We start from the raw sequence: 22,284 nt of genomic DNA, 5'->3' as shown, positions 1-22,284 counted from the left end.
AGAGGGGAAAAATACACATTCACATGTCTAGACCAGTTAGTTATATGTGCGTATAAACAAACACAAAGGCCATCAACAAGCGTACATTTAGTACTTCAGCATAATATAGAACTATAATAGCAGCCCATGAGTTACAACTTCATTATGGAAGCAAAAAAATGATGAAAATCAAATCAAACTCTAATAACAAATGTTGCCTCTTAGAAGTCCCAGCTGTGGGCTTGGTGAAAATTTTATGAAAAAAAATTTTTTTTTAAATAAATTTTTATTAATGGTAATGGGATGACATTAATAAATCGGTACATATATTCAAAGAAAACATGTCTAGGTTATTTTGTCATTAAATTATGTTGCATACCCCTCGCCCAAAGTCAGATTGTCCTCCGCCACCCTCTATCTAGTTCTCTGTGCCCCTCCCCCTCCCCCTAACTCTCTCCCTCCCTCCCTCCCCCCACCCCTGGTAACCACCACACTCTTGTCCATGCCTCTTAGTCTCATTTTTATGTTCCACCAATGTATGAAAATTTTTAAAATAATTTTTATTTACCATTTTTAAATATTTAAAGTAATTTTTATTTACTAATTTTAAAAGGCTGTGAAAGAATATATTCAATAGAGACATATAAAATTGAACTATAGAATCCCCATCAAGGCAGCCATAAAGGCATGTGGCAATTATTTTTATTCATTGACAGCTTTAACTGTACTAAACAACTTAATAAAAAAAATTGGATCAAGAAAAGCAATTCTAACAACTACAGCTGAAGGTCTGATGAGCCATATCTAGTTTATCTGTTTTTAAATATGCTGTCCACGTTGAGATGCACAGAGGAACACATTTTCATTTATAATACTTTTTGTTAATTTAACAAACTTTTAATTAATCTAATGCTCAAAATTAAGAACTGTGATTTTTCTTCCACATCACCAGCTTAACATTGATTAAAAATATTTGGAGAAAAAACAATCCCTTGGCACTTTTGATAGGTAAAGTCTGCAACTGCTGCAAAAATCAATTAATTTCATATTACCTCTTTAGATTCATTCATTTAATTCCTTTCCTCTTAGGTTTTGAACTTTTGCTTAATCTCTCAATTATGATGATCTTTTTTTTTTTTTTGCCTCACTTTAGCAAAGTTATTTATTTTTCTTATTTTTATTTTTTTATTTATTCATTTTTAGAGAGGAGAGAGAAAGGGCTAGAGAGAGACAGAGACAGAGAGAGAGAAGGGGGGAGGAGCTGGAAGCATCAACTCCCATATGTGCCTTGACCAGGCAAGCCCAGAGTTTTGAACCGGCGAACTCAGCATTTCCAGGTCGACGCTTTATCCACTGCACCACCACAGGTCAGGCTATTTTTATTTTTTGTGACAGAGACAGAGAGAGACATAGATAGAGACAGACAGACAAGAAGGGAGAGAGATGAGAAGCATCAATTCCTCGTTGTGGCTCCTTAGTTGTTCATTGATTGCTTTCTCATATGTGCCTTGACTGGGGGGCTGCAGCAGACCAAGTGACCCCTTGCTCGAGCCAGCGACCTTGGGTTCAAGCTGGTGAGCCTTTCTCAAACCAGATGAGACCATGCTCAAGCTGGGGACCTTGGGGTTTCAAACCTGGGTCCTCCGCTTCCCAGTCTGACGCTGTATCCATTGCGCCACGGCCTGCTCAGGCAATTATGCTGCTCTTAATGGATGTTTTAGTATCATTACTTTCCAAAATATACCTTTTAGGAACTTTGTTCCTGATGTGGGACTTTGGGTAGGATATGGAAATTCTTTATTTATCTGATGTTTCCTACAAATCTAATAGTATAGGATAAAAGAAAGCAACTAGTCTAAAATATGTTATTTTCTATTTATTCTGACTTAGCTTAACAAAAAAGTGTTTTAAAGTAATAATACATGCTTAAAAAATTTATGAGACCTTCTGGTTTATAAATACTTTGGTAAGTTATTTAACAGCATTCCTAAACAACTTAAACAGTTCCTATATTTCACCTGAAATTTAGTTTGATCAAATATATTTAATATTTTCAAATCAAACATACAAGGATAACTATTGCTTAAAACAGTAAGCTTATAAACTGCTCAAGAGAGCCATCCATAAGTAAGCAATATAATAAAAATAGAAAATAAACAGGATCTGATCTTAGAAAATTTTCTAGGAATCAGAATCTACCATATTTATGGAAAAAGCCAGTGAGGCAACAAGACTGGACTACAAAACCAAAATATGATACCAAAATGGGCTGACTTAAATAACCCAGTTAATCAATCTCTCTGTTGCATCTTCCAATGATTGGCCCAATGGTACTTTTCTACTGCACAATGGCCCCTGTATATAAAGCTGAGAGAGCACCAGGATAAATGAAATGCAGTCTTTACAACAGGTCCCTAATTTATGTCCCTAATCTCACTGAATCAGCACTGTTCTCTTCAAACACAAAGAGCAACACATACAGGGCATTTTAGTATGAACATTTTTAGATATGAAACACACTTGTCCTTAAAAAAGAAACCTTTGTAATTCAACTTTCTTACATATAGAAGCCCTAGTTTCCAGAAGGATTCACTTCTAAGATTAAAAGAAGTATAACAATACTATATAGAGATGACCTGACAAAGGAAAAAGTCTTTAATAACGTCTGACATACATTGATCCTGTGCGTCAGAAAAGCTATACTCTAATAATTTTCCACTGGCCTAGTAAATTCAAATGGACTCTTCATGTCTACATTATATTTTTAATCACTGTAAGTAATGCTGAATGTGGAACTACTATTAGTAAAAAGTAGTTCCACATAAAATTTAAAAGTTTTGTCTTTTTACTAAACTATGCAGGTTTCTGCAGTTTTATCATCTGTTCTCTGGCTGAGGCAAACTATTTCTATTTTTAGGGGGTTAGGTCCCTTTTCTTCTGCTTATTTTGAAACAAATTTAACTGGTAAAATACCAGGAGATGTTTAAACAGTGGTTTTACAGTAGTTTTATTATAGAAAATGACAGTTGTACATCTCATATACATTTACCAGTGTTACACTGTCCAATAAGCTGGGACTAGTCATCCTTTATGAGTAACCTGGTAAATCATGACTCATACTATTCACTAGTTACCATCATAGCCCTGGTACAAACAGCACACTAACCTGCACCTCTCCACTTCAATACGGACATCAGGAAAAAATATACCTTCATTATGGGTTATTCCATATTCTTTGGCAAATCAGAAAAGCTGGCTGGGCCCTATTACATTTCCTGTGTAAAACTGGGTCAATAATTTCAAGTTACAAATTAGAAGATTGTTTATATAAATTAAATTAGATTATCCAATAAATATTTATTGGGCATCTACTATGTGGAACACTCAGAGTTGAAGTTTTTATAGTGAATCAGACAAACATGGTCTCTTCCCTCTTAGAATTTAAAGTCTAGTTCCATGGAGAAGGTCAGGGTGCTATGAAACCATATAATCCATCCTGGGTCACTGGAGCGAAAAGGATGATGAGTGAAGGTTTTCTTGAAGAAATAACATTGGAATTCAGCTGGGAAGAATAAGCAGGGGTTGACTGAGTAAGGAAGATGGGGACAGGGGAGAGTAACAAATTTCACAGGGAGAGGGAATAGTTCATCATGCAATGAAAAAGGCCATAGAGTAAGTGAACTAAGACACCTAAAGGGCATATAGGAAAAACAGAAGGGGAAAAGCAGCAGGAAATAAGTCAGCAAATAGCTAGGAACTCAATCATTCAAGGCCTTGAAGGACACAGTTCAGCCCCAAAACAATATGAAGCCACTCATATATTCATTAATTTAGTCAAGAAAGATTTACTGGATGTCCTCTATGTGCCAGGCACTGTTCTAGGTGAACAAAATAGGTTAAATTTCTGTGCTGGTGGCAGTTACTTTCTAGAATTGATGAGAAAAACAGTAAGATAAATAAGTAGCATGTTAAATGGCAATAAGAACTATTGGAAAAAGTACAGCAGGTACAAGGGATCAAACGTGCAGGGACAGTCTAAAGCACAGGTCAAGGTTAAGGCCTGAGGAAAGGGAGAGTGTGCGCCATGTAGCTCTGTGGAAAAGGAAGCTCTGGACAGAAGGTACAGCTTGTGCACAGGTACTAAGGTACTAGGCTATGTTTGAAAACAGCAAACACCTACATGATTATAGCAAAGTGAACAAGAGAAAGAGTAATAGGAGATAAGGTCTGACAGTGAGGAGGGCACCAACTGCAGAATCCTGCAGATCTTTATTTTTTACTGAGAGAGACAGGACACTTTCAGTGGAGTGTGTATGCTGTATCACTCTTACAAGTATCACTCTAGCCATTAACTTGACAATAAGAGGCAAGGCACAAGGAGGCCAATTAGGAGACTACTGCAATACTACAAGCATGAGATATGGCTCAGACAAGGGTGGCAACATTGGAAGTGGTAAGAAGTAGCAGTCAGAGAATGACTCTAACTTAAACATAGACTCAACAAAATCTTCCTCATGGACTGAATGAAGAGAAAGAAAATCAGGCTTATTTAAGAATTTTTGGGTTGAGCAATTGAAATGACAAGTTGCTAACAACTGAGATGGGCTGTCTGCTGGAGGAGGAGGAGAAATTTCTAGGGTAAATCTGTCTAAGTATTTAGAATGTAAAGTAAGCAACTGAAAATACCACACATCAGGAGCTGGAAATAGAAGTCTGAGCTGGAAATATGAGCTGGAGTAAGACAGAGATTGTATAAACCAGGGAGTACATGTAGACAGAGGGTAAAGGACTAGGTCCAGGTGCACTGCAACATTCAGTTGGGTTAGAGAGAAGAGGAAGAATCTGAAAGGAAACTAAGGAACACCAGTGAATCAGGGAGAAACTAGGAGTGGGCATCCTGGAAGATGAATGAAGAAAATATATCAAAGAGGCCCAGGGTGTCAACCTAGTCAAATGCTGCTGTTCTGCTAAGCAAGAAGAGGTTGAGAACTGGCTACTGGGTTCAGAAATACAGAGATGACTAGTGACTCGAACAGAGCATTGTAAGTAGAGCGGTAAGGTCAAAGCCACTGAAGGGTTTTAAACAGAAGAAATCTTAATGAGATTTATTTTAAAAAGAGCATCAAAGTGGAGGCAGGAGAAGTTTTGGGGGAACCTCATAAATATGATTTCATCCTCCAGAGTACCTGAAACTTAGATTAACACAGGGCTTCAGGGATGCTGATCCCAAGAAATACCACTGGGTTCAGATGCCACAGGCAGAGAAAAAAAATGGTTGCAAAGATGAGCCTTCAAATAGAAAGTCCTGGAACAGACCATTCAAATGATAGATGTTTACGTGTGACAGAGCTGCTTCTCTTATGGGCAACTCTACAGAACATGTCCCAGGCTAAAGAGCAGCATGAGCTCATTTATCCAGCTAACAATTTACTCAAGTCTCATTATCAGGACAAACTGGTTATATCTAGAAATTATAACCTAAATTGTTATAGTGTCTTTATGTAACAAATTTAACAAACTTATTAAACACCAACTATACATGATTCACTAAGGCAGGAGGGTACACAACAGATGATGCAAGATTCCTGTACTGGAGAAGTGCACAATCTGATATCACTTTATTTGATAAGATGCTATGTAAAAAAAAACAAAAAACACTTGACATATTTAGAGATGTTCAAATGTAATTCAGAAATACTCTTATTTAACGTGAAAAAATAAACATACTCAATTTCATTATTAAACTCTCTCCAGAAGCACCTAATATAGCAGGAAATGCGTAATGGGGTACCTAATGTCAAATTTACATGAATAAAGTAGATGTTTACTCTTAAAATAGAAACACATAATGGTAACTGAAGTAAATTTAGAAATGTTAATTGAACGCCAATTCTCTATTCAAGGTGTGCCATTTAATTTAAATTTAACTATAACAACTTCACACAGAAGGTCATTTTATACAAGCAAAAATAACTATAAAGCTGTTATCAAAAATTACAAATAATTAATCATAAAGATTGCAAAAACTGTTTCATTTGTTATAGTGTTGCATATGCTACAGATGAGCCAGATTAGTTTTTAATTACAGGGCATTGTACAAGAAACACATTAAAAAATTCCTCTGTTTCTTCCAATTAAAACTATCATCTTCCTTCTGTTTATTTTATTTATTTTTTTTGTGTGTGTGTATTTTTCCGAAGTTAGAAGCAGGGAGGCAGTCAGACAGACTCCCACATAAGCCCAATCAGGATCCACCCGGCATGCCCACCAGGGGGCGATGCTCTGCCCCTCTGGGGTGTTGCTCCATTGCTGCCAGAGCCATTCTAGCCCCTGAGGTGGAGGCCATGGAGCCATCCTCAGCCCCCAGGGCCAACTTTGCTCCAATGGAGACTTGGCTGTGGGAGGGAAATAAAGAGATAGAGAGGAAAGAGAAGGGGAAGGGTAGAGAAGCAGATGGGCACTTCTCCTGTGTGCCCTGGCCAGGAATCAAACCCAGGACTTCCACACTCCAGGCTGACACTCGACAACTGAGCCAACCAGCCAGGGCCTCATCTTCGCATTTATAAAGCAATTATAATACATTAAAAATGTTTTTTAGATAAAAGTAGGAAAAGGGAGCTTGTCTTTAGTCACTAAACCTTTGGTAGAGGAGAAATATTTTTCAGAGCCAACTGAGAAAGGCTCCTAGAAGTGATCTGATTTTGTCAATAACAAGGTCATATCCATAGACACTGAGGGCTTCACATGGAAGTATGGGCCAGCAATAAGAAGAAAACAAAAGAACATTGGATTAGATTAAGTCATGTTCCTGCAAATCAAATGCATTTATCTTACAAAGTCAATATCCTTAAAAAAAGATGTAACATGTCTCCTGTAAAAAGAATAACCTACATTTCAGATACGTTTCCCTGGCTCATCTTATTTCATCCCATTTATATGTATAAATTTTTGTGAGAATGAAAATAATTCTGCTATTAAAAAATCAGGAACTATGAGGAAATCGTAATTTTTAAAATTATGATTTTAGTAGTAAATTAAAAGCAAAGGGAAAAAAACAAACACAGCAGTGTGGGACTGCAGGAAAGAAAGGGCGTGGGTGAGGTGGAGGAGGGGAGAGGGGGATGGATGGTGATGGAGGGAGACTTGACTTGGAGTGGAGAGCATAATGTAATATACAGATGATGCATTGTGGAACTGTATACCTGAAACCTATATAATTTTATTAACCAATGTTACCACAGTGAATTCAATAAAAATATTTTTTTAATTATTTTAACAATGATTATTCCTTCTCTTTGAGGTTCTATTTCTTATTTCATTTTAGAAACACTGGTAAAACCATTTTTAAGTTAGTCATCTTCTATCTATTACTTGTACGGCTTGGTTTAATGTCTCAAACTTTTAAAATATGCATGTAGTAGCTTGAACTGGTACATAAAGCATAGAGTCTATGATTAGAAAACTGAATTAAAATGCAAAAATCAGGGACTAAGAACAGTCTTTTCATAGTACCTAGTATATAGTAGTATTCAATAAATTTTCTTAATGAATGAAGGAATACATAAATCATAAATGTAAAAAAAAACTTTATTTATATTTGTTAAATCACCTAAAATCTATCATTAAAACATAGGACAAAGGTGATGAAAATCTGATTAATCATTTTGAAAAATTATATTTCCTAAATCACATCAGTTTATGCAAAACCTAATTTGGTGGCAGAGCCTCAAATTTTAACCTCAGTTCTGCCAATAATTGGCTTCTCAACTTAAATTTAGGTGATCTCTCAGTTTCTTTTGCTTAAAATGCTGACTTTAACTTCCAAAGTAAATGAGAATTGAAATCTACTCTAACATTTTTAAAGGTATATAAGCTGATATGTCACAAAATTATGTATTGTACTTTACATAATTTTTTTTCTCACGAATTAGTTTCCTATCATTTAGGAATTCCTGAGTTTATTTCAAAGTTTACCTGATTTCTTGACAAGGACACAAACTCTGCTTATCTATAAGAGAGCAATAGTAAGGATGTGAGATGCTTAGAAAATCATAGGCACATACTAAGTACTCAACAAAACACCATTACTAGTACAATTAATGGCTATTAAATAATCCCCTAAATCTTCTTTAAAATACTGCTAGATTTCTGGCCCTGGCTGGTTGGCTCAGTGGTACAGCATCAGCCTGGCTTGTGGATGTCTCAGGTTTGATTCCCAGTCAGGGTACACCAGAGAAGCAACCATCTGCTTCTACATCCCTCCCCATTCGCTCTCTTTCTCTCTTCTCCTCCTGCAGCCAGTGGCTTGATTGGTTTGAGTGTACCAGCCCCGAGAACTGAGGGTGGCTCTGTGGAGCCTCCACCTCAAGTGCTAAGAATTGCTCAGTTGTGAGCATGGCCCCAGATGGGCAGAGCATCAGCCGCAGATGGGGTTGCCAGGTGGATCCCAGTCAAGGTTCATATGAAAGTCTGTCTCTCTATCTCCCCTTCTCTTACTTGGAAAAAAAACAAAAAAAATATTGCTAGATTTCTAGTAAACAGTGAATCAGAATAGGTATTTTTAAAAGCTTGGCATAAGGTTATTCTCTAAATTTAAAAATCCTATCACTTCATGTCAATATATGCCACTAAAAGTTAAACTAGTGCCTTTGTATGAGACTAATAAGTGTAATTTTAAGCATCAATTGTTAAGCTTCAATATTTAAAATCTTACTTACGGATTTGCTTATTCTCCTTTGGTAACTGAATTTTGTTTGTTTGGCTGCTGCCTTCCAGGACAAACACAAAACTTTTAACTTCTTTATCAAACTCCTATAAAAAAATGAAAACAGTAGTGAAACTTATTTTATTTGGTTTCTATTCTAAAATTGGAGCTGAAAACTCACAGGAAACAAATCCCAGATTCAAATGACTTAAAAGTAGACTTAGTTCTTAATATTCTTTTGAGACTTGCTGGGTACTGGAATACAGAAGACACACTAATCCACTTGGCAAGTCCTCTATTATGTCAAGGTGCTCTTCCTTCAAATGAGAAAAAGTTCTCCAAGTGTAGGGATTCTCAAGTTACTAATTTGAGTTTCCAGAGTTTATTTACCCATCCTCTCCATTAATCTGTGTATTTCCGTCTAACAGCACAGGCTGAACATCATGTCCTGTTACAGTGCAATACATCATCTAATGACCTATGCTGTAACCAGTCTGAAAGGGCCTTAGTTTCTGGCCATGGCTCATACAGAATTAATCACTGTGTTATTTATTTAATTTATTTATTTATTTTTACTAGTGCTCTCACTTAAAGTTCTATAATCTGTATCATTTACTTAAAATCAGTACAAATTAAAGTGTTACAATTAAAGTGACCTAAAAAACTAAAGTTCGAGAAACAGGAAAAAATGAAACAAAACAACCTGGATATGAAAAACTTAACGTCAGAGTCCAATTTCCATGAGTAAAAGTGGTATGTAAATGGTTACTATTTTTTTTAATGGACCAAATTCTCAATCTTTGAGTATAAAGACCCCTTTGCTCAAATTAAAATATTTCACAGGCCTGACCAGGCGGTGGCGCAGTGGGTAGAGCATTGGACTGTGATGCAGAGGGCCCAAGTTTGAAACCCTGAGGTTGCCGGCTTGATCCTAGGATTATGGACATGACCCCATGGTCGCTGGCTTGAGCCCAAAGGTCATTGGTTTGAGCCCAAGGTTGCTGGCTTGAGCAAGGGGTCACTGGCTCTGCTGTAGCCCCCCCCCCCTCCAAGGCACACATGAGAAAGCAATGAATGAAGAACTAAGGAACCGCTATGAAGAATCAATGCTTCTTATCTCTCTCCCTTCCTGTTTGTCCCTATATGTCCCTCTCTCTATCTCTGTCTCTGTCACATACACGAAAAGTTTCACAGATACTCCCACTTTCCCATTTTGTACATGTTAATTCATGCATTGTAACTAGTGGCTGCTAAGAATTAAGTAACATGTAATAAATTTACATTATACCCACCACAATAGCATCTCTTATGTATTTGAAATGAATATATCAATACATATACTGAGTATATTATTTATTCCATCCATTCACAAATTCAGCATATACTTAAAACTTTTCAACAGTTTTTCAAAATGTTTAATGTGGTCCAAAAGCCCCTACGTAGTCTGGTCTCTGCCTAGTTTTTCAAACCCCATCTCCTACCCTGCACTCTCTACTCTGTCTGCACCCTAGCCTTAGTAGCCTTCTAGCAGTTTCTTAAAAATTCTAAGTTCTCTCCTGAGACAAAGACTTAGTACATACTTTTCCATCTGCCTGAAATGCTCTGCTTCCCATCAGCCCCACCCAGTGCCTAGTTAGCTCTTAGCAACAAAATGTCATTCCCTTGGGAAGCCTTTCTTAATTTCCCTACCATATACCCTAACAGCATCATTTATCTCTCATTCATAGTAAAAGCTGTATAATGGTGAGCAAGTTGCTTACCTTCTCATGCCTCAGTTTTATCATCTATAAAAGGGACATAAAGGTACCTATCTCACAAGGCTATTGTATCAATACAAATTACATAACATATGTAATATACTTAATGCTGTGTTTGACAAACAGTACATACTCAATTAATAGTTTTAAAAATATATCCTTAGAACAGAGTTCCTAGAAAGGCATTCTTTCTCTCAAGTGTACAAGAGAGAAGAGAAAGAGAAGACAGTGATGGATATAGGTTTTAGATCTGGTGCAGCAAGCTGAGGTAGTTTCCATGAGGTTTTTTCCTCATGAAATAAGTTGTGAGGTCTTCTGGTGAGTGAGTGAGGACCTGTGTGGGTAGGGATTAGGGATCCATACCCACAGAATCTTATCCTGAAGATACTGGAGAAAGAATTATTTTAGAAACTAAGCGAAGTTAGGAGAACTTTCTGGGCTGTTCAGGTTGAATTTATAGCATCCTCAATCTGAGAAGCTATAGATATTTTCTCCAAAGGTACCGAGAAACCCAGATACAGACAGATAACCGGGGATTCAGAAAGAGCTGGTGTTTGCTGGCAGACATGATGAAAGAAGGAGCAGGCATTCAAGGTCTTCACTGGGCAGTGATTGAAATGGACTGCGGATTCCAGGCTGGAGAGTAAAGGAAGTGAAGACAGAGAAAATACACACATAAATGAAACTAAACACAGGGGAAAGAAGAATGGCCAATGGCCTTAGGTTGAAGAAGCGGGAGTAACTGGACAAGCAGCCTTAAGAACTGAAGAGTGGGGTCCAAATGGGATGTCTTTGTGTCTTGCTTAGTAATTTCAGAGACCCTGCAGTTTGTGGTGTAAGGTAGAGTGTGGGACAATGGGATTGGATGCTAAAGTAGAGAGGAAGAGGTCAGTAGAAATCAAGAAACTGAGAAGCTAAGGGTTTGGAGAGATTTTCCTCCCAGATACTGAAGTCACCTAAGACTACAGCAGGACTTAGTGTACAGAGAAGGGGCTGTGCCTACATCCTAAACTGAGGAGTGCCATCTGGGAGGACTGCAGCCAAATTGTCATGAAAGGATTTTGGAGTGAATGAAGAGGGAAAATAGTTCTGAAATCTGATCAAGCCCTTTCTGTTATAACCATCACTCTCATTTCTTGCCAGGTTTTAGGTTGCTCTAATTTCTTACACTTACTTTCCAAATCACAGATGGACTGCCAAGGATCTTCCATTTTGATCCAGGATTCTTTCCCTGAGCACTAAAGATTTCAACAGATGCACCTCCCTAAAAAACAAAAATGATATACTTAAAGTGAAAGACAATGCTAAGGAGAAGATACTCCCCACCACAGTCTACAACCACTCTTTAGGCTTCTGTTAGATAAGTAGATCTGGGAGACAAAATGATCCCTGTTATTGCTCCTGCTTTAGACCTTGATCATATCTAGCCACAGTAGTTCTGATTTGAGTCACCTTAGATTTAAGGAGTTTTTTTTACAGCATAATAAAAATAAATTGTGCCACACAAACCTTAGTCTCTCAGTGTGAGGTTCACTTATTTGACATGGTTAGATCACGCTTACAAAACATTGTATTCAACCCAGACTAATAAATTCTGATCATCTTTAGTTACAATCTTTTTAATCATACTGGCCCAAATTCCAATACCAGCTTTGCCATTTATTAACTAGCTGGCTTTGGAGTTACATACCCTTTTGGTTCTTCATCTGTAAAATGGATTGTTGGATTACACAGGATAGTAAATATAAAGCATCAAGCACAATACCTTGCACAAAGCAAAAGCTCAATAGTGCTGACAGCAATAATTATTCAAAAAGGAGCAAATTAATAATTCAGTCTGATCAATAAAAAAGTCTGGGAGGGAGTGAGGGAAAGAATGACTCTTATTTTGAGCATTCTTATAAATATTTTATATTATATTTAATATAGATTAACTTGAAGATCTATAACATCTGTGCAAGAAAAATAAAAAATCGTATCTATGGGTATGTTAAGTATTCTTTATGGTAAACCTGAGAACATGGAGGGACATGCTTATGTAACAAGACTAAACACATTGCTGAATTTACATAACTTTTAATTATAAAGGAGAGGAATTAAACAAGATGATTATATCTGAGGAAGTGTTTATTGCAAGAAATTAAGAATATTAAATAAAGACTAAATATGGTTCTCTTTTATAGCCTGTTTGAATTGTAAGCAGCACATGAGCACATCTGTCTGACTTTTGTAAAGAATTTTCAGCTTTTAATTTTTTTCAATAATATAAAGATGTTTTTGCTTCTAAGTTTTAACACATAATCACTGAAGACATTATTATGAGCAAACTGTGTGTGACTAGAATTACTACAGCTTCTGGGACCAGGTCATATTTCACCATGAATTTTAAATTTAAGGAAGCTTGTTCTGTTTGTTATACTTGGTGACATAGAAAACTGCCATTCCCCATTTATTTTTCTCCTGTTTTCCCAGTTTCCCACAGCAGGAAAATGCTTCCTTTTTTTAAATATCAATAATATTTTACCTTCATTAAGTGAGAGAAACTGTCTAAATTTGTTCTAATAATTGGAATAAAAGAAAGTTCTCTCTTCTCTTGGGTCACTCATGAGAAGGCTGGCAGTGTTTGGCGAAAAGGTAGAAGCAAGAGTGGGAGGCCAGTGTGAGGACTGTTCTGGCATGGAGACACAGAAGTAGGGTGGAAAGGAGACTGTAAATAGGGAGTGTATGCTCAGGTAGGGATGGGGAGGGGAGGGCAGGAGACTAGAGTGAAGGTAAAGCAGGGAGGGAGATGCCAGCGAAGTAAGGAAAGCAGGTCAAGCACTGAGCCACTACAGCAGGGGTCCCCAAACTTTTTACACAGGGGGCCAGTTCACTGTCCCTCAGACTGTTGGAGGGCCGGACTATAAAAAAAAACTATGAACAAATCCCTATGCACACTGCACATATCTTATTTTAAAGTAAAAAAACAAAACGGGAACAAATACAATATTTAAAATAAAGAACAAGTAAATTTAAATCAACAAACTGACCAGTATTTCAATGGGAACTATGCTCCTCTCACTGACCACCAATGAAAGAAGTGCTCCTTCTGGAAGTGCGGTGGGGGCCGGATAAATGGCCTCAGGGGGCCGTACTTTGGGGACCCCTGCACTACAGGATGCTCGAGGTGACTGAGGAAGACTCACAATCAGTTTCTCCCCTGTGATCTTTGGACTAGCTGCATCAGCATGAACTAGGGTGTTAAGTTGTTATAAAGGTAAATTCACTAGCTCCATCTACAGCAGTTGATTCACTAGATCTGGGGTGAGGGTCAAGAAATCTGCATTTTTGTAAGTACCCCTGAGTGATCCTAGTATACCCCATCATTTGAGAATCACTGACCCCCAGATTTGGAGAAAATAGTAAATAGCCAAAGTGCTTACTTTCTTGGTTTAACCGTACATGCACTCACTCATTCAGTCTCTTCTAAATAGCTTCTGATATACCAGTGTGTTTATCAGTAGTGAGTACCAAGGCGCTCCAAAGCCAAACTCAAGCTTTATGCGCCCTGCCCTTGAGCCTTTGATTCAGGAGTCTGGTTGGGGTTTAAGATCCGTATTTTTATCAGAATCTCAGAAAATCTATATACATTGTTCACAAAAATTAGGGGATATTTTGTCACTTCATATGAAGCGATCTTGAAAGCACAAACATGGAGACTTAACAAAGTCAAACCATATCCCCATACGTTAGATGCTTTTTCTTTCTTTTCTTTTTTCCTTTTCGGATCAAGACCACTCACCCATTAATTTCGTCTTTCCGGAAATGAGACAGTAGTATAGAAAGTTGGGGAAGCTCTGCCCTCACCCCCAACAGGAGAAAGCTATACAGACAGGTTGAAGAGCCGTTTGGGGTTACCTGATACTCATTTTTGAACATTCCCGCAGTGGGGCCGGGACTTGGGGGGCACGGAATTCGGGACTTCCAGCAGGTAGCGTGACCCAGACAGCTGGAAATCGGCGGGCGGGAATCCGAGCCCCACGGCGGGGAAGGGCTTCGTGGGTGGCCCGACTCCGTGGGCTCTTCTCCGCCCGGGTCAGCTCCACCTCTGACGCCCCACCCGCACCATCGCGGCCCGGGTCTCCGGGGTGCCCCGGTGCGGGAGCGCAGCTACCTGGGCGGACCCTACGGAGTGGTTGTGTGCGTAACCTACGTGACGGGGCGTCCAGCCACGGAGCTTCAAACAACCACACGCGGGCCCAGGACAGGTAAGGACACACCGGTTCCAGCCCCACCGCGAATCGGCTCGGAAAGGGGCGGGACTGAGCAGCGCCAACATCCCGGTCGCGCCCATTGGCTCTCGCCAGGCGCCTGCGCGTTAGCTGTATGGGCTTCATGCCAACAAGCAGGAAGCTACGCTGTGATGTCAGCCGTTACCCTGGCAATTCAGGGCGTCTCTGAGAGATGGTAGGCGGCCCAGTCTGTGAGGCGTGGTCTCCTTAGGTCGGGACCTGTGTCTGCATAAAGCGTCAACTTAGCCTGGTGTTGTAGTAATATAAAGTTATAGTGATTATATATAAATATAAATATATATGGTAGATATATAAAAGTAATTAAAATGATATTAAAATAATCATTAAAATTAAATAAAGTTATGCTATTTGCCTGACCAGGTGGTGGCGCAGTGGATAGAGCATCGGACTGGGATGTGTAAGACCCAGGTTCGAGACCCCAAGGTCGCCAGCTTGAGCTCAGGCTTATCTGGTTTGAGCAAAGCTCACCAGCTTGAGCCCAAGGTCGCTGGCTCGAGCAAGGAGTCATTCGGTCTGCTGTAGTCCCACAGTCAAGGCCCATATGAGAAAGCAATCAACGAACAACTAAAGTGTCGCAACGAAAAACTGATCATTGATGCTTCTCATCTCTCTCCGTTCCTGTCTGTCTGTCCCTATCTCTCCCTCCCTCTCTCTGACTCTCTCCCTGTCTCTGTAAAAAAAAAAAAAAAAAAAAAAAAAAAGTTATGCCATTTGGATGGGAATTAATAGATTGGCTTGGTGCGATAACTCTGTAATATGATAAACAGACTCTGACTTTCAAGCAGGACCCAGTTTGTATGTGTGTGAAGTTATACCTAGATAAGAAGTGGTTTGGTGTTATTTACATTGACTTTGTAAATTAATGTAAATAAGAACATCTTAAAAAGCAGTTTGATTTATGTGGAGCTTGAGACTTGTTTGGAGGTTCTAGCAGGGGAGCGCAGCTACTCGTATACCCTTGACCGAAGAACGGTCCTCTCCTCTAGCGAGGAAGGTCGTCCTCTTCGACCGAGCGCGCAGCTTCGGGAGGGACGCACATGGAGCGGTGAGGGAGGAAGGGGACACCCGCCTAGCCAGCCAGATCAGCCGAATCAACCCTGGCGATCAATGGGGTGACAGATGTCGCAGCCAGATCGCCCTCACATCCAGCAGTTTGATTTAAACATTTCAGTAGATTAACATAAAAGGGGATTCCCTGCAAGGAACTCACAAAAAGGTGGTTTGAGGTGATAATCCTGTAGATTGACACCTGTTAGAAGGCTTGGCCAGAAAAGGTACTAAAGCTGAGGGGCCCCCTGCTACAGTAGTTGTCCAGGCTCCAATGATTATGTGGACTGTCTCCATGCCACTCTGAACTCTGACCAAAGCCAGCCGAGAGGAGTACACCCACGGGGCCCCATTAATCTGTACCCAGGCATGCCAAAAGGATTTGTGAGTAATAAACTGCCTGTGTGATTATTGCAACTAATTTGTGTGTCGGTCATGTCTTTTCTCCGGTGGCATTTAGTGTTGGCATTTATCAGTAGCATCCTCATAGCTGCCTCAAGAGTAATCTCGAAGAGGCTGCCAGCCCAGCTGACAAGCAGGAGTGTCCCACTGCACAGGGAAGTCGAATCAGAGATGCCTGATTGACGTAGAGTTCGGGCTCTACTGGGACAGCTGGTTTCAGAGCTGCCTCAGGTGCTGGACTGTTCTTGAAACCTGTCAACAGGTCAGCTTGGTCTCTCTTCATTGTAAATACTGATAACTGGTAGGTTGCTGAAGGAAAGAGTAATGGAATCATGGAACCTTCACGTGGCCTTTGGTTCAAAGGTTCCCAAACTTGGATTTCTTGAGGCAATAATAGGGTTTGCTGGCACCTTCCATTGTTTTAAAGGCCCAAGAAAGTGGGAGTATTTATTCAAGATCACTGCACATATTAAAAAGCTGACAGGTTTTTTGTTTGTTTGTTTGTTTTTTTGTGTTTTTTTTTTTTGCTCAAAATAATTACATTATTGAGCCAGGTCTTCTAAGTTTAACTCTTCGGTTACATTTAGTTTTTATGTTAGAACTTCTTTAACAAGGTGATTATTATTGTCAGTTTTTTGCTAAGGAACTGTGGCTCAGAAAGGTAAAACAGGTTGCCCAAGATCATGTGGCCAAGAAGTAATGGAGCCAGTTTGGAGCTCTTTTCTGATGCTATACTCAATGTTGACTTAGGTCAGTGGCATAGGGTTATTAGGTACCACTCATGGAGCTACTATAGGCCAAGTAGTTCACAAGTTCACAACCTGGGAGTTAAGGGTTTAATTGAGAATATTGAGGTTCAGAGTTGACAAGGAATTTACTCAAGGATGCGGTGATGATGTCAGTTATGACTTAGTCTGACATTCTTATTCACCCAAAAGTCTCAAGTATTCATTTTCCCCACAGTATGTCAAGCACTTGGATCATGTACAGTGTGTAAAAATGAATGCTATCTGGACTTGTTCCTTATCAGGACTAGAAGAATAGATAAGGAACAAACGTACTTGAACTCTACTTCAAATACTAGATGAGTACAAGATAGAGGTGGGACACAATTTATCACATAGCTGTAAATTGCAGTACAATATCTGGAATCTTGACTTCCTGATTTCTAGAGCTCAAGCCTAGTTCAACAACAGTTTTTGGCAAAGCTCTGTGCTGGAAGTTTTGGGAATTATGGTCAATAGACATGGTGTCCATCTTATAAGACTTGTTATCTAATAGAGGGATATTTATCTATTCATTCAATTAACAGATAATTCCTAGAAATGCAATATATTCTAGACACTATGCTAAGAACTATGTGCACAGGAGAGGCCCACATCTTCTTGAAGTTTACATATTAATGGAGTGAGACACAATAAACAAGTGAACAATCAAGTAATTACAACTTGTGATAAACGCCATCCATTGATAGAAAATAACATTGGAATGGTATGTAAATTTTCTGTACTGTTGTAATGGATTACAAAATAGGTGGGTTAAAACAACAGAAATTGTCTCATAGTCCTGGGGACCAGAAGTTCAAAATCAAGGGGTCAGCAGGTAGCATTCCTTTTCGAGACTTTAGAGGTAAGTCTGCTCTTTGCTTCTTCCAGCTTCTGGAGGCTGTTAGTATTCCTTTACTTGTGGCTGCCATCTCTCCAATCTCTGCTTTTGTAGTCACATGGCCTCTTTGTTTCCTGTGTGTGTCTTTTCCTCTGTGTCTTCTATAAGAACAGTTGTTATGGCATTTAGGGCCCAGTTGGATTATTTAAGGTTATCTCCTTTTTTGCAAATACCCAATTTAGTCGCATCTGCAAAGACACTTTTTTCAAGTAGAGAAACATTCACATGTTCCAGGGGGTAGATGAAGATATCTTGTGGGGTAGGGGGAACATGGCATTTTTTTGGCCTAAAACAAAGGTTGGCCCTGGCCGGTTGGCTCAGCGGTAGAGCGTCGGCCTGGCGTGCGGGGGACCCGGTTTGATTCCCAGCCAGGGCACATAGGAGAAGCGCCCATTTGCTTCTCCACCCTCCTCCCCTCCTTCTTCTCTGTCTCTCTCTTCCCCTCCCGCAGCCGAGGCTCCATTGGAGCAAAGATGGCCCGGGCACTGGGGATGGCTCCTTGGCCTCTGCCCCAGGCGCTAGAGTGGCTCTGGTCGCAAAAGAGCGACGCCCCGGAGGGGCAGAGCATCGCTCCCTGGTGGGCAGAGCATCGCCCCTGGTGGGCGTGCCGGGTGGATCCCGGTCAGGCGCATGCGGGAGTCTGTCTGACTGTCTCTCCCGGTTTCCAGCTTCAGAAAAATACAAAAAAACCCCAAAAAACCAAAAACACAAAAAAACAACAACAAAGGTTAACCTGTACTGTAATACAAAGCAGTTTTTGATAAATGCTATAAGAGAAGGAAAAGATATATTGAGAACAGGAGGAATCTGAGAGATGTCTTAAGGCTTTTAACAATCTACTTGGGTCCCTGAAAAGGGTATTTTGAAACCATAGCTGAAGATAAATCTACAACTTCATCCTGTAATTTCCTTTCTACCCCTTATGTATCATTATCTGAATTTCATTTGTTTGTTTATTATCTTTCTTTAGCTATTGGAAGGTAAATTTCATGACGGTAAGGAATTATTTTGTGTTCTTCATTATATCTTATCTCCTAGAGCAGTGTGTGGCACCTAGTAGGTATTATATAAACACATATTTGTTGATTGAATTAAGGTACTTTGTCCTTTCAAACTCACCATCCAAAACAAAACTCCAAGCCTGGGCCTTTTCCACTCTCCGCAATTTTACTAATGCCACAGTATGTTCTCTTCCTCACTCCCTATGGTAGGCAGCTTCTAAAATGACCTTAGTGATCTCCATCTTCTGGAATGCCTGCCCTCTGTATAATCTCCCCTTGTATGTGGAGTGGCCCCAGTGACTCATTTCTAATAAATACAAAATGGCAAAAGTGCTGAGATGTCATTCCTGAGACTGCTTGTCATTCCTTTCTTCTTACTTGCCTTCCTTCACTCCCATGCTGATTTTCCTCCCCTTCTGTGTCCTCACTCTGAAGGAAGCAAGTTGTGTTGTGATAGCTCCCTGGAGAAGTTCATGTGGCAAGGAACTGATATCTCTGACCAACATACAGTAAGGACTAGAGGCCTGGCAGCAGCCACATTAGTGGGTTTGGCAGTTAATCCTTTCCCAGTAGAGCCTTGAAGTGACTGCATCCCCTGGTTAACACCTTGCCTACAGCCTATGGTTATGCCTGAGTCAGAGGCACTCAGCTAAATTGTACCCTGATTCCTGACCTACAGAAATTATATTTATTGTAAACTGCTAAGTTGTAAGGTAATTTTTTACACAGCAATAAAAAACTAATATACTTCCCATACTTAATCTGTTACCAAAATCTATTTATTTTATCTAAATAAATACTTTTAAAATCAATCCACTCTTCCTCCACTGGAGTTTATACAGGTATATCTTGGAGATGCTGTGGTTTTGATTCCAGATCACCGCAATAAAGTGATACTCACTTGTGGAAGGTCTTGCCTTCAATTTGTAAAATACGCATTATCTATGAAGTGTAATAAAACAGGCATGCCTGTATTTTGATTTATCTATGATTTCTTTCCCCTGAACTATTTTAATAACCTTCTAATTCACACACCACTATGGCCCTCTTTCAAATCTATATCCACATTGCAGTCAGAGTCATGTTTAGAGAATACAAATCCAATCATATTAGTCCTTTACTTCTAACCCTTTCATGATTATAGAGCCTGTCTTGCTCGCTAGTTTCATTGTACATTATTCAGCCCCCTTCATTTCAATCACATTGAATTTTCTTTTAATTGTTTATGGTCAGCATGTTTGCTTTCACTGTGGGGCCTTTGTGCTTTCCTCCTGCATGGATTACTTTCGCTCTCTTCTTTCTTTGGTGAAGGCCTGCTTGTTCTACAATGTTTAGGTCAGGGGTCTCTTTCTCAAGGATGCCTTCTCTGATCTCCCTAAATTGATCAGATCCCCATATTTATAGATTTTTATAGTATCTTGGTACTTAGCATTATTGAAATAATAACTGCAATTTTTATGTGTTTGTAATAATGGCCATCTTTATTGGACTGTAGATTTCAAAAGAACAGGGACTATGTCTGTTTTGTTTACTAGTATACTAGTGCTTGGTGTACTAGTTCAACCTTGTACCTGGTATAACAAAGTAATAACTGAATGAATGAATGAATGAGGAAGGAGGTAAAGGATGAATATAGTCTCAAAAGACAGCCATAGGCTTCAGTGTTGAGAAAACAAGAAGAAAGCAACTAAAAATCCATTAAGATAAAAAGGTGAATTAATAACTTCAATTTATTGATAGAAAAACTAGTTACAGAGTTGAAGTGATTAATCATAGTGTTTCAGAATGTCTCATTATTCAGGTATTTTTGTATTTTATCCTCTGTTTATTCAATTAAAGGTTGGAAGGAGCCAGTTACATTTACTTTAAACTCCATATTTCCTTGAGAGAAAGTAATTGTCTAAGGCCCAGTTGTCCTAAGGTTGGGTCATTCCATAACCCTCTTAACTCCTAACAAGTTCAGGAGACTTATAGTTGGATTTTTATTTAAAACATATGGTATATGGCCTATCCAGGCAATGGGCAATTCTAAAGGCTGCCCAGCTCAGATCAAAATTGTTTTGTCTGTGATGAAAACTACCATTAACAATATGAATTCAAAGCCAGATATAAAAAGAGATCTGATGTTATTATATTAAATGCTTTTGTTTGAATTAGATAAATGCAAGCTATGACCAAAAACTTGGATTTGGCTATGACTTTATGAATGGCTGTTCAATTCAGCACCCTCTCCCTCACAAAAGAAGAGCCAGCCTGCCCAAACAACTTTGCTTAAGCCAAGTTATTTATATATATTATAAATGGCAGTAAAAGAATTTCTCTAATTGCTACAATTTTTAAAAAAAGTCAGTATATTTAGTAATTACATTAAATTGCTTAACTTAATTTGATAACATTAAGAATTAGTCACTTTACAAACTTTAAAGTGCTTGTCTTTGTTCTACAAAGAAAGTAATTTGGTGTATTAATATTATTAATGGATATTGGATGGTATTTAAAATGGAGTAGACTACAAACTCACTGTTGTGTGAGAGTATTGTAAGGGTTGGGAGCCAGTATCCCCAGAATGTGCCACCCTGGCATGCAGATGATTTCTAGCTGAAAACAAAGGCTAACAAGATTAGGAAGAATTTAGAAAGTTGGATATAAAAACATGCTCAGGAAGGGAACCTTAGCATACCTTTATTTTCCCCAGCACATAGGAATGAATTGTGGCAGACTGGGAGCATCCAAGCAAAAATCTGTTCAGCTAAATGCCCTTTTGTCCCATTGTTTCTGGGTAGCCATGCAAGAGGTTTACCAACCTCTCCTTAGTCCAAAATGACATATATACCCCACTTTACCTGTCTTTAGAATTTTCATGCTTGTGTGAATTCCATGTGGGCTGTCGTAAAATTTTATATTCTTCTGTTTAAAAAAATGGAGTAGACTAGAAACAGTTTTTAAAAGGTAGAGCCTTTGTATGCCAATATAGTCATTCAAGTTAGATAATCTGATTATAAATTTGACAAGAAATAGTATTCTTTTGAACTAATAATGTACAGTATTCACCACAATATAGTTGTAATTTATATTTTGGTTGCAGATTATAATCAAATCATTTAAAGATAATGGAAAAAAAAAGTGTTGGTTTGATGATCAAAATTTGTTTTGCTACACAATAATCTAGAAATGTTTACTAATTGGAAGATTATTTTATTTTTTTTCCACTTCAAGTATTATGAATAGAAATGTATATGTGCTGATTTTTAAGGAGTGTTCCTTTGTCACAATTTTGTAAAAAATACAGGAAAATTTACAATTGAAGGCAAAAAAAATAAAGCTTAGTGGGAGAACATTTTTAATAGAATTTATTGGGTGACATTGGTTAATAGAATTATATAGCTTTCAGGTATACAATTCTATAATATGTCATCTGTACACTGTATAGTGTGTTT

At 38.7% G+C, this 22,284-nt stretch overlaps 1 protein-coding gene across 11 annotated transcripts in view; it reads right to left on the bottom strand.

Moving 5' to 3' along the window:
• The window catches only part of CFAP20DC (CFAP20 domain containing), a 361,344-nt gene extending 346,625 nt beyond the window's left edge, over window positions 1–14,719 (bottom strand). For 6 of the 11 annotated variants that reach the window (XM_066245006.1, XM_066245013.1, XM_066245011.1 and 3 more), the window contains exons 1-3: window positions 14,338–14,719; window positions 11,615–11,704; window positions 8,697–8,790 (exon numbers count right to left, since the gene is read on the bottom strand). In XM_066245006.1, the coding sequence (XP_066101103.1) occupies window positions 8,697–8,790; window positions 11,615–11,704; window positions 14,338–14,358 (205 nt within the window). In that variant the 5' untranslated portion in view covers window positions 14,359–14,719. Of the gene's footprint in view, window positions 1–7,953; window positions 7,988–8,696; window positions 8,791–11,614; window positions 11,705–14,337 lie in introns of all 11 variants that reach the window. The other 5 variants (XM_066245008.1, XM_066245009.1, XM_066245016.1 and 2 more) reach the window with 5 other exon arrangements.
• Window positions 14,720–22,284: the final 7,565 nt, after the last annotated feature.

This window comes from Saccopteryx bilineata, chromosome 10 (genome assembly GCF_036850765.1).
Source record: "Saccopteryx bilineata isolate mSacBil1 chromosome 10, mSacBil1_pri_phased_curated, whole genome shotgun sequence".
Taxonomy (NCBI): domain Eukaryota; kingdom Metazoa; phylum Chordata; class Mammalia; order Chiroptera; family Emballonuridae; genus Saccopteryx; species Saccopteryx bilineata.
Note: the sequence above shows the minus strand (reverse complement) of the source record. Positions and strands in the feature narration are given on the sequence as shown.